Source organism: Phyllopteryx taeniolatus, chromosome 20, assembly GCF_024500385.1.
Source record: "Phyllopteryx taeniolatus isolate TA_2022b chromosome 20, UOR_Ptae_1.2, whole genome shotgun sequence".
NCBI lineage: Eukaryota > Metazoa > Chordata > Actinopteri > Syngnathiformes > Syngnathidae > Phyllopteryx > Phyllopteryx taeniolatus.
In genome coordinates, this window is record NC_084521.1 from 5442150 (window position 1) to 5454372 (window position 12223).

Sequence of the window (12223 nt, forward strand, 5' to 3'; positions counted from 1 at the left end):
ACATGAATGTCTGTACTGTTTCAATAAATATTTCCTGCAAATAAAAAAAAAAAAGACAAGCAAATATGCCATTTTGCAGTACTAGTAAGGCTTTATTTAATTTGCAAACAAAAATAGACTGCACAAACAGAAATTCACGTTTGACCATTTGCAAACCCCCAATAAAAAACAAAAAAGCAAAAAAAAAAAAAAACAATCCAATTATAAACAGCCTCAAGATTTCGGGTCTTCTAAATGAGTTTTGCACAGCTTGGCAGCAAGCTTGTTGGTCTCAGCAGCCTGCAGCTTGGCCTGTGCTGCACTCCAGGGCTGAATCTTCCTGGGGCGCAGTTTCTAGGAGAGAGGAAAAACAAGAATAAAGTGTTCCCAATTTAAAAAATAAAAATAAGTCACCTTTAACCCTAAAACAAGTCTAGCAAGCCAGTCTTACCTTCAGCTTTTTCTTGAGTGGATCATGCGCCACTCCGTGCCTCCACAGACTTTCCTAGTAAACAGCAGCAGTCAAGAAACATTGTGTCAATCAAATATTAGATTCCCGTTTTTTTTTTTTTTTGTATGGATGTCCAGTTTACCTTCATGGCAAAGCTTTTGGTGCAGCCAGGGTACGCGCAGCTGAAGGGCTTCGTCCCCTCATGCTCTCCCAGCACGTGGCTGTCCAGGTTGAACCGACGCGTAAATGTCTTGGCGCACCCTTGTTTTGGGCACGGGAAACTCAGTTTTACCCCCGTGTGGCGGTGCAGCTCATGTTGCCGCAGGAACCAGGCATTGTTGAACTGCTTCTTACACATCAGGCACAGCAGCTTAACTGTATACATGTATCAAATAAAAACCCATCCAAGAGGCTTGCTGCAAGAGAACAAACCAAATGGCTGTCGTACCTCTGTGCTCCTTGCGGTGCGTCTGGTACTCTGACCACATCTTTCCCACGAAAGGGCACAGCTCATCCTCACAGGGGTAACCTTAAGTCAGTTAAACATTTATCATTTTCCTATTCAAATATACAAGAGCTCCCTTGACATTGCCATTTAGCATACAGGCGGTGCGGCGTTTTAGTCCCTCTTGTTGCACGTGTGAAGCTGTTAGTAGATTAAAGAGAAGAGTAAGATTGGATTCTCCAACGACACCGGGTTACTGAACTTGCAGCATGCAGGACAATTCACGTTTACTACAAGCAGAGTTTGAAGGTAAACAACTTCAGTTTACAAACAGCTGATTTTTTACCTGTTGAGTAACACATACAGATCAGTTCAATTTGGTCCCATTGTCCAAAATTGGTTAGCATGTTGCAAAGAGAAAATTAAATGACCAAAAAAAGATGAAAAAGTAAAAATTTTGAAAATTAGCAGAGCTGTTCTAACAGGCTGCCAACTCAGAGGCACCTCTTTCATCCTCATAGTAAAACAATTGACAGAAATGCTATGGGGGGGGGGGGGGGGGGGGTAATGAAAGATTGCATCAATATGATCCTCAAATAAACACTGCTTCAAAGATTGTCAGCTTAGTACAGATTGCTCGTTTTAGTTCTAAATGTGGAGCTCTGCCGCAAAACCCTGAAGAATCCCAAACTATTTGCCCGTTCACCTTTAAGACAAAGCTGGATTGGTTTTAGCATGTTTAATAATTCAACTTTAAGAATGTCAAACCAGCCTTTGATTTCCCCCCCCCCTGTACAGAGGAAAAGGTTTGGACACCCATCTTGGACATTTCATCAACTCACCTTTATGCATGTTTTCATGGTGCTTCAGCTTGCCCAGCGAGGGGAATTCCCTCGCACAGCCGTCGATATGACAACTAGAAAGAAAAACCCCTTTTTAACAACGACGATAGTCATTTGCTCACCCGGTTGGTAGCTCCCTACCAAAAAGGCAGAAGACCTTGGTGTTTCCCCATGTGGGCTTTCAGCTGGTACTTCTTTGTGAAGCTACTGTGGCAGTCCTGATGCATACACTGAAGGAAAAATTAAGAGTGTGTTCAAGAGCGTACACTCATATCGATGACCAAATAAACTGGCAGATGTCAAAGAATCCCGAGTGACCATCCACTGGTGGAGGATGCATCCCCCCCAATCATCTTGGAAAAACTTAAAATCGGAAATGTGTGTACATATACACCGATATTCCAGACAAATTTTAACATGAGGCCCTTCCTTTCTGAGCAAACTCTGATGTCTCAGAAAATTCTCTTGTAATCTTGGGTGTGATTTTTCCTCCTCACTTAGCTTGGTAAATAGTTTGGGCAGACAATCGTAAATGTTAAACCCTTTAAATAGTTTAAGCAGAGTACACATACAGATACATCAGGTCAAATTGAGCAATCCCCCACAGTTTAAATCAAATGCCCAATTGTCATATGTCTCAGAAAGATGATTCTGAGTCATTATGTTACACGTGTGGAGTTATTTTCCCCAATCAACCAGGAAAATAGTCAATCATGAATATTAAAATCGGTTCAATATTTACAATTGCAAATCTTTATGAGCAGCCAACAAGTTCACCCAAGCCAATGACAGACTCAATGAGTGTGATGAGAAACTGAACAACAGCAAATTAGGAAGTTTGTAATCATATTAGCTCAAATTTAGCCTAGCTTCCTCTATTTTAGCTCCACTTCATTGTACCTCACAGTAGCCAGGATGCCCTATGGCACCATGCTGCCTCTCACATGTCAGTCTTGGTACTACAACAGACATCTAAATGTGTGTGGCGTGGTCTGATCCACTTGAGTTCACCACACATATGAAGAGTCGCTGTAGGTAGGCTTCGCTCACATTTTTAAAATAGGCCAAGCTGTTAAAAACCTTACTTGGTATCGGCCGTCCTTGTGCTGGTGTACTCGAGCGATGTGCTTTTTCAAGCTGGTATGTCGCACAAAGGCCTCAGAGCAGTCATCTGTCGGACACCTTTGCACCAAAAAACAATGTACAAAGCACATCTTGGATTATTATTAATCATCATTATCACCATTTTTTTTTTTATAAAAAGAAGAGAGTCTTACTTGTGCCGCTTCTCGCCGCTGTGGTTGAGCTCGTGCCTGGTGAGCTCATAGCGGGTGCAGAAACACTTCTCGCAGCTTTCACAGGAGAACGGTTTCTGGGGGGAAATTAACCCCCACCCCAAAAATCTCAGACATGAAAACATCACAGGGCTTTTTTGGTCACTTACCAATCCTGTGTGTTTGCACAGGTGGGCCTCGAGCTTCCACGACTTGGTGAACTTGGCTTTACAGTCAAGAAACGAGCAGACGTAACTTTTGGGACCCTGCAATCTCTCCCCCATTTTTAATGAGTTTATGTCAGATGCGGTGTTGTGGTTGAGGACGACAACCCAAAAAAAAAAACCTACATCAAAAGGAGCAGGACAATTACTGACCTACACCTGACTACTCACCTGCGCTTGATTTAACTTAATGGATCGAACCACTTGGTGGGACAAAAAGGGAGAGTCCCCCCCAAAAAATTTTTAACAGTACAAAAAAACATTTAAAAAATGATCACATTGGGCAATACTAAATTGTAGAGCAACTAGAAACGGATTAAGGCTCATGTGGGTCAATAGTGTTTGCATTGTTGCTCAACAATTGTAAAGGTCCTCAACTCTTTTATCCACGTTGATTGATTTCAGCTTTAAAAATGTCACCTGTGTCGCGAGGAGGGAGACGGCTGTCTGCATTTTACACACACAAACACACGTGCACACCCACGCACAAACATACATACACACACACACAGATATAATAATCTTATCGACAGTCCAATATAGTTTTTTTGAGATTCTGGGAGATTCGTCTCTCACACACACACGCACACACTAAAACTGGGAGTGAATGAGGCTCCAAAGTAAACATTTATCCTGGTGAAATGATGTATTTTAGGGGTCCCTAACATGATTCCCCCCACCCCCCCCCAAAAAATACTCACTGAGTAAAGTGAGAAAAAATCAGAGCAATGCATCACAAGTTTGATGGTCATTAGGAGGATTAGTCATGAAAAAGGGGGCCCTTGGTCGACATGTCTAAGACAAATGCACAAAATGTAATAAGGAGTCAGCCATTTTGTTGCTAGGCAGAATTCATGGGTACGAGGTCGGGTCCCTTCAACACTCTTTGCAGCTCTAGTTATGATCATTGTTGGTGTGAAAGTGTTTCTTGCCCGACACCGGCCGACTAAAGAATATCAAGTCAAGTGAATGAAACAAACGCAACAAAACAAACAACGCTGTGGAATTCAGCGGCACTATCTTGCTGTCTAAACATCACCCTCTGCTCCCATGTGAAACCTTTTGACTGCCTTGTGTGAATGAGGCCTATTGAGAGCCTGTTGGACGTTACCTCAGTGCCCTCCCACGCTCCAGGTGAGCACGCCGGGGGTCGGGCGACGCGCTTATCAGCCCCATCCGGTCCCCTCCACCACCACCACCACCCCACACCCCAGCCCCTCTTCTGTCAGGCGGCCGATCAATACACCCGGCCCCGTATACACACATATATGAGCCTGACTGTGTGATAAAGGCAGCCAGAATAACACCCCGCCTAACACGCACACACACACACAGATACAGTGCGCACTCTGTTTGGCCTGTAGTGGGATTTCCCTCAGCCTTTGTCACTACTACTCACCTCTCCCAAACATACACACACACTATGTGGGCACACACCCGTCACACACTTACGTCCGCTTATATTTAACCACTTGAAAAAAAAATGAGTACTATTTTCAAAATAGTCACAGCCCTATATGTTACATATTTTCTCCATATTTTATGTCCATATTAGGGCCACAGTGACAAGGGGGGGGGAATCACAATAAATCAGAATATTATGACAAGAATGTTGTATATTTTCAAGTATAGTCCGAAAATTATAGAATAGTCATACATTATAAAGATAAAAGTCAGACTATTATGAGAATAAATGTTTACATTTTCGTGAAAAACGTATATTGAGAAAAAAACGTATATTTTCAAGATCAGTCAGAAATTACGAAAATAAAGTTGTACATTTTTTAGATAAAAGTTGTATATATTTTTTAAAAACAAAGTTGTATATTATCAAGATTAAAGTCAAAATATTACGAAACTAGTCAGATGTTTACAAAGAAAAGTTGCATATTATCGAGAAAAAAATATTTTCAAGATTAGAATCAGAATAATGCAAGAATAGTCATATTTTCTAGCTAAAAGTCATATCTTTTTTAGATAGAAGTTGTGCATTATTGAGATTAAAATCAGAATATTATGAAATAATGTATATTTTTGAGAAACAACTTGGATATTATCAAGAAAAAAAACATTTTAAAAGTAAAGTCAGCATATCACAAGAATAAAGTTGTATATTTTTTAGATTAAAGGAAAAATATTACGGTACTCAGTAATATAATAATAATAAAATAATAATATATTTTTATTATATTTTCAAGATAAAAGTTCAATTTTTTTTAGAAAAAAAGTTGTACTATTATTGACATTATTGATAAAGTCTAAATATTAGGAAAATAAAGTCGGAATAGTTGACAAAAAAAGTCAAATGTTACATAGACAATAGAGTCATATATTTTTTAGATAAAAGTATATTTTCTCGGTTAAAGGTTGTATTATTTTCAAGACTAAATTCAGACTTATGACAGTAAAGTCATATTTTTTTAGGTAAAAAGTGAGATACTTTCAAGATTCAGGCCAGAAGATTTTCGAGAATAAGGTCAGAATATTATGTATATTTTCAAGATTAATATCAAAACATTACGAGAATGAAAATACTGTACTCAAGCATAACTTGACAACATCGCTCATCCTTACGCAGGCAACAAACTGCTCCTCTAATATCCTTCCGTCACTCATGAGGATCAGTAATGAAAAAGGTGGTGCGGGGGCTCCTGAAAAATGAGAAAAAATTTAGCCTCCGACACAGTTTCACCGATCGACACAAAGCTGACTGGATATGTCATCACAGAACGCATGAAAAACCCATACACAAAATGGAACGGGAAGTCGGCCATTTTGGTTTCAAGCAGGCATTTTGGTTCAAATTTTGAGTTGGAACAACCGGCATCACTGAATTGATTGTAAGGTGCCAATAAGTTCTGTTTCCTCCAATCCGTCATTCTTCTATCCCATACAACTGACTGTGTGTGTGTGTGTGTGTGTGTGTGTGTGTGGTTAATATGTAACATGCGTGGTCGATGCAGCTGCTTGAAGCTGCTGGTTGAGCGCACAGACTCACTCTGTGTCAAATGTGTGATTAAGGAGTTCATACTCCACACAGCTTTTATCCAAATATCTCCTCCTCATAACCCCCCCCCCCCCCCAACACACACACACACACACACACACACACACACACCACACTGGTGTGTCCTCACCCTCTCTCTTGTGTGTTTACTTCTTGTTCATTCAATGAGTAACTCCCATGAGTCACGGAAATGCTCAGGTGGACCTGAGAGCTGAGAGGTGCAGTTGACAAAAATATTTATGTATTTCTTATTTATTTATTTTTTTAGATTGACTGACGCATCCTGACCATGACTAGTGATTAATTTATGTTAAAACATATTGCTAACATTAATTGCTACCTGTATCTTTTTTTTATTAGCTCATTCAGACATGACTGCTGACTAATTTGTTTTGATTTTATATTTTTGATCGGCTCATGATGACATGACGAGTGGCAAATTAATGTATATATTTTGTTCCTGTTTTGGGTCAATGTGGAATGACTAATTGTTAATGGATGTTTTTTTTTGTTGTTTTTTTTATTATTTTTTATCCATGTTCATCAGTTCATTCTGATATGACTGGTGACTGATTAATTTATTTTTGGGCTCATTTGAACATGACCGGTGACTCATTGATTTCAATAATATATTTCTTTTTTTGTTTTTAGCTCATTGTGATGTGACTGGTAGCTTATTTATTTCATTTTGTTTTGGCTCATCCTGTCATGACTGGTGGTTTTATTCAATTATACTGATTTATTTGCTGTTTTTGCACAGTTATGATCTCATTTAATTTCATTCTGGGAACTGCGTGAGTGTTAAAAAAAAACATTTGTTGAGGTAGTTAACGTACCTTACGTTAAAAAGTGCAAAAAAAAAAGGATGGAATGCACAATGTATCCAAACTTATCAGTGCCTCCTTATCTACAACACTACAAGCAAAAATGCAGACACCCTGGATCAATACGAAGGGGCTTTGACTGCAAACTCGCTTGTTGATTAATTGCATTTTGTTTTCCCATCTTTTATCTTATCCCTTATACCACTCAGCGCCGATAAGAATGAAATCCCTGACCTGAGGGGCCTTCAAGGGTTTCCAGGGGGAAAACCTCTAAACAGACTTCGGGGCTCGTGAGAGTTATTTGATGCAATTCTGAAAACAGAAAAGAGGAACATTAGGTAAAAAACATTTAACTCACAAATGTTCAAAAGTGGTGGTGCCGTTCAAATTAGCACCACTGATAATAAACATTTTGGAAGGAAAAGTTTCCACACCTTTAGAACATCCATCCTCTTCACATGAGTGAAAATAAAGTGTTCTTTATCACATCCACACTTTTCATCCCGTCACCTTGGCTCTATCTGGGCAGAGTGGTTCTAATTTGTGTCAATATTGGATAAAGTACCCAGGTTGGACCAGATAACATATTTGTCACATAAGCAGTCAGGCATGTCGAGCCGCCACTGATTAAACAAGTGGCAAGTGGTCCTCCTCACACGAGGAAAACATTTATTTCATCCTTTTCGTTATACTATTTGTATTTTTGTTTGCCAATGACAATTACTTCTAAGCTGTCTACTTGGGGGTTGCAAGAATATGTGGTCATGTGGACAAGGCATGCTCAGGTACGTCCATACTTCTTGTTTTTCTTTTGATTGCTTAATATTGATGGCCTTTAAGTGTTTTTCATCCAAATACAATATTTACTATAATTTTACTGCTGCGTCTACACAGCGTACTCCGAGGACTAAGCCAGGACGCCCTGTGCTTTGGCTCCTGAAGTAGTCAAATGCGTCGACTACACTAAGAAATGTAGTCAAATGTTGACAACATACAGCAAATAAACAGTGTGTCTCACTTCCATCTCAAGCTACAAGTAAATCATATGATTCGGCAGACGTCAAGATCAGCATTTCACTTGTTGCACATTGCCTCCTAGTGGACTAATCGTAAAACGACTACTACATTGATGAGTCCTCGGTTTACGAACAATATGCACGTAAATCGGAGCGCAGCAGTTCACCAACATCCGCTAACGCAGTAATGTCATAATTACAGTGAATATTTGTATAAAAACACTTATTGAGTTTGTAAACGACTTAATTCTCATGTTACACAGACTTTAATCTGGAAAATGTAGTTTTCACATTATTCTGACTAAACTGGAAAATGTTCTTTATTCTTGTAACATTGACTTTATATTGGTAATGTAGAATTTATCTAGCAATGTTCTATTCTTGAAAATATATATATTTTTTCTTGATTATATACTGTTCTCAAAAATATGCCTACATTCACATTATTCATGCTGGTCTGGAAAATGTGACTATTCTTGTGATAATCTGACTTTAATATAAAAACATTTAGAAAATGTACTATTCTTGGAAATATGCATTTTTTTCCCTTATAGTTTTCACATTCTATTAATCTCAATAATAAGCAACTTTAACATTTAAAATATACAACTTTATTTTGCAGTTAGTAAAAATATACTACTGTTCTCATAATCTGACTCAAAATGTTCATTCTTCTCTAAAATAGAATTCTCAATATTCTGTCAAAAATATGTAATCAGACCCAAAGTACTGGTTCATCTCAAATTGTTGAAGATGCTAGAAACGTTTTTTCTGTAGCAAGTGAAAATCAAATTAAGCATGAGAAAATTTTTGAATCAAACTTTAATTAATTTTGAGTTTATAACTAAAATATAATCAAAATTTAAAGCTAAACTCAAAATACAGTATTTCACTTTGTGTCCCTGACTCATAGGTTTCGATCATTGAATTGACCACTGAAATAAACTACATTTTCCACATTTGCGATGCACTTGTGCTTGCAAATGGATGCCTTCAAAGTAAAAGGAGAAGAGTGAGTAGTGACAGTTGAGTACAAACATTTTTATTTTAACGAGCACTTTATGCCATGAACTCATAGGGGATGGGCTCCAGCAGCTGTGGCTGGTTCTTCTTGGTGCTGACAAAGTGCGCCTTGCGGGGAGGAGCAGGCTGCAGAGAGCGTACGTGACATTAAAACGTTACGTTAGAAGCAGGTTAGGTTGCAGAGAAGAATGGCACAAATGATTGTGGCGCGCTCCTACCTGACGCTTGAGTGCCACCCAGGTGCCGTTCTGCTTGGCTTCCAGCTTCTTGCGGTCGTTCTCTTTGACGCGCTGCAGGAAGCTGTCGCGGCTCTTTGAGTGCTTCACGTGCTCAATGCGCACGTTGATCTTCTTTGGCAGGATCTTGCCCCTGTAGGAAAAAAAAACCCAAACACCCCCAAGCCAAACATTTGAAAGGGGGATTTTGCGTTCTTTCTCGCACCCCACCCAACATCGCTGTTTGTTGTAACCCCGCTAGCGACTCAGCTCCAACAGGACGATCGAGGCTGAGGATGCTGGAGGTCCGAGTGCTTTGCCCCAAATGAATGACCACAGGGGACACAAACTGTCCCGGTGGCAAAGTGAACAAGGGGTTACCTTACCTCTCGCCTCAGGCCAAGTGACTAATCTATCACTTTGTAGGCATTTAAATCTTGTGTGCGTGCGTGCGTACTTACTTGACCTGTTTGTTAACAATGACGCCGACAGCATGTTGGGTGACGTTGTACACTCGCCCGGTCTTGCCATGGTAGCATTTGTGTGGCATACCCTTCTGAATGGTACCTGTGCCCTTGGAGAGAATGCGCACACAAGCAGTCAAGATGTTAGTTACCAATTAAAATTTAATATACAGATACAATCTGGCATGTTAATGTAAATTATTTCATTAAAAGATATATTTAAAAAATTATTCATTGAAATGTACATTTTTAGATTTTGCATTTTTTAAATGATTTTGTACATTTACTTAACATTCATAATTTCCAACATTTTTATAATGTAATATTTGAACTAGTATTAAATGTATCATCAACTGTATTACAGTGAACTCCTGGGGACTGACCGATGCCACAAATAGCAAAAATCTGCAACTAATTGACAAACCCCCACTTAAATGGACTTGTAATTGCATATAGATGCCAAACATGGCGGCAAAGCAAAACGGAGAGGATCATTACGCACCAATGCCATCCATGCATGTAGCATAATACAATCATGAACCCACGTTACATAACTATATTCAGTAGTTAAAGTCAACACCAACAAAGTGACTATGCCAAACTGTGACTGTGCTAGGGTTCACGGTATACATAAATGTATTTAAGTTCAATTTCTGTACGTATATCGATCAACAATATTACTTTCACATCTGGTAATATTTAGCCTTAACCATTAAATTATTTAAAGGCTATACATTACATTAGTAAGTCAGATGTCTGTATGTTTATATTGCAACATTTTATTAACACAATCTGTATTCAACTTTAGCGACTTTTGCATTTTTACCATTTCATTACATTTTGTTTTTATATAATTTAATACACATTAGCATTACTCAGTATTTATAAGTTTCTTAACTCATTAAACATGCTTAAATTTATGTTATCTAATACAGATGTGTTTTTACAGAATTTAACAAGACACTGTATATTACTGAGATTTGCTATTTCTCATTTGAATTTAAGTCACTGAATGTCATATATACCTACATTAACAGGATAGTAAGTATAATTTAGAATATTCCTAAACTGTAGAAAATATATATATATTTTTTTACATTATTAATTAATAACCATTTGCAATGACAATTCATACGGTTTATATTATACATGAATATTGATCCATGTTCTAAGGCCAAGACACCACAAGTACCACCAATAATTACACTACATCCTGGTCATTTTTTTTTTTTTAATTACATGACCAAATCCCTTACCTTGATGTCAACAATGTCGCCTTTCTTGTAGATGCGCATGTAAGTGGACAGGGGGATCGGGCCTGATGAATTGGAAGGGAATTCAGTGTAAATGTGTGTAGCTTTCCAGCTATAACATGCACTTGCACAACATGGGGGAAAAACCACTCACCATGCTTGCGGAATGGCCTGCTGAACATGTACCTGGTCCCCCTCCTCTTGCCTCTAGTGTTAGTCATGATGCCTGATTACTGAAAATATACAGAATAGAATGCCTTTTATTTTAACTGTACACATGCACAATAAGATTGAAAGCTGCTCCTCCAGCACAAACATGCATGTAATGTATAGAAGTTAAAAAATATAGTTATTTCCAACACAATGTACTAAAGATTTTGTCTTTAGAAGTAGTAGAATTTTAGTATATTGATTACTGCAAAGACCAATTGAATATTGTACAATATAGTTTCAAACATTTGAATATCAAACTGTAGGTGAATAAGACAATACAGTCCATATGTGAAATACAGAACGTGCGTCTGAGATATGACGTGACCCGCAACGAGTCTTGTCTAATGGTTGTAGTTTTTTTAAGTGATATTGAGACATTTTCTCCCAGGATTTGCAACCATACATTAGGCTCTGTAACAGCCAACACAGGTCCGATTCACATGTAGACGCTGACCTATCAAACGGATTTCAGAACATTTGGTGTCATTGCCAATTATCGCTAACAAACAAACACAAATTACAAATGTTAAAGCTGAAGAAGTGTCGAATGTGCGTTTTTTTTTTCATTTTGTTGTTTTTTAAGAGGGGGGGGCTAATGTTGCCTTCGAGGCCCACATGGAGAGCCACGCCGTAGCTCCAGCAGACACTTAGCGGACTTTACTGCTCTTCCTCGGCGAGATAGGAATAAACTTACATCACAGACGTACAGGAGCATTATTTTACTACAAACGCGAGCACAAATGTTGATTTAAATTGAGTATTTGTGGGTGAAATTTGTGATTTTAAATGGGGAACATCTTACCCCGGGTCTGGACAAGATGGCGGGTACGGCGGAAAGAGAAACTCGAGGTCCTCAAGCTCCGCCTTGTTGGGGGTGACAACCGGGGTTGCCCTGTATAAATGCCTAAACAAAAAAAAACAAAAAAAAAGGCGGAGGCCCTGAAAAGTGATTCGCTGATCGAGGGTCTGCTCACATGTGTTATTCGTTTTTTT

At 38.7% G+C, this 12223-nt stretch overlaps 2 protein-coding genes across 2 annotated transcripts; both read right to left on the reverse strand.

Moving 5' to 3' along the window:
* Nucleotides 1–125: 125 nt before the first annotated feature.
* Nucleotides 126–3878, reverse strand: gtf3ab (general transcription factor IIIA, b). Its single transcript, XM_061757989.1, has 9 exons — nucleotides 3162–3878; nucleotides 2995–3089; nucleotides 2803–2899; nucleotides 1859–1947; nucleotides 1718–1791; nucleotides 879–959; nucleotides 573–805; nucleotides 431–484; nucleotides 126–333 (listed from the first exon to the last, which is right to left on the reverse strand). The coding sequence occupies exons 1-9, from the start codon at nucleotides 3273–3275 to the stop codon at nucleotides 214–216; spliced, it is 957 nt and encodes a 318-aa protein (XP_061613973.1). The 5' UTR covers nucleotides 3276–3878; the 3' UTR covers nucleotides 126–213.
* A 5204-nt stretch (nucleotides 3879–9082) lies between these two features.
* rpl21 (ribosomal protein L21) lies at nucleotides 9083–12140 on the reverse strand. The gene is made up of 6 exons (XM_061758237.1): nucleotides 12033–12140; nucleotides 11172–11250; nucleotides 11021–11082; nucleotides 9762–9874; nucleotides 9304–9454; nucleotides 9083–9211 (listed from the first exon to the last, which is right to left on the reverse strand). The coding sequence occupies exons 2-6, from the start codon at nucleotides 11236–11238 to the stop codon at nucleotides 9122–9124; spliced, it is 483 nt and encodes a 160-aa protein (XP_061614221.1). The 5' UTR covers nucleotides 11239–11250; nucleotides 12033–12140; the 3' UTR covers nucleotides 9083–9121.
* Nucleotides 12141–12223: the final 83 nt, after the last annotated feature.

Coding starts and splice junctions, on each gene's coding strand:
- gtf3ab (XM_061757989.1), bottom strand. CDS start 3,275: ATGGGGGAGAGATTGCAGGGTCCCAAAAGTTACGTCTGCTCGTTTCTT. Junction 960..1,717: donor CCATGAAAACATGCATAAAG/GTGAGTTGATGA, acceptor AACTGACTTAAG/GTTACCCCTGTGAGGATGAG. Junction 806..878: donor GCACCGCAAGGAGCACAGAG/GTACGACAGCCA, acceptor ACATGTATACAG/TTAAGCTGCTGTGCCTGATG.
- rpl21 (XM_061758237.1), bottom strand. CDS start 11,238: ATGACTAACACTAGAGGCAAGAGGAGGGGGACCAGGTACATGTTCAGC. Junction 11,083..11,171: donor CAGGCCATTCCGCAAGCATG/GTGAGTGGTTTT, acceptor CCAATTCATCAG/GCCCGATCCCCCTGTCCACT. Junction 9,455..9,761: donor ATTGTTAACAAACAGGTCAA/GTAAGTACGCAC, acceptor TTTTTCCTACAG/GGGCAAGATCCTGCCAAAGA.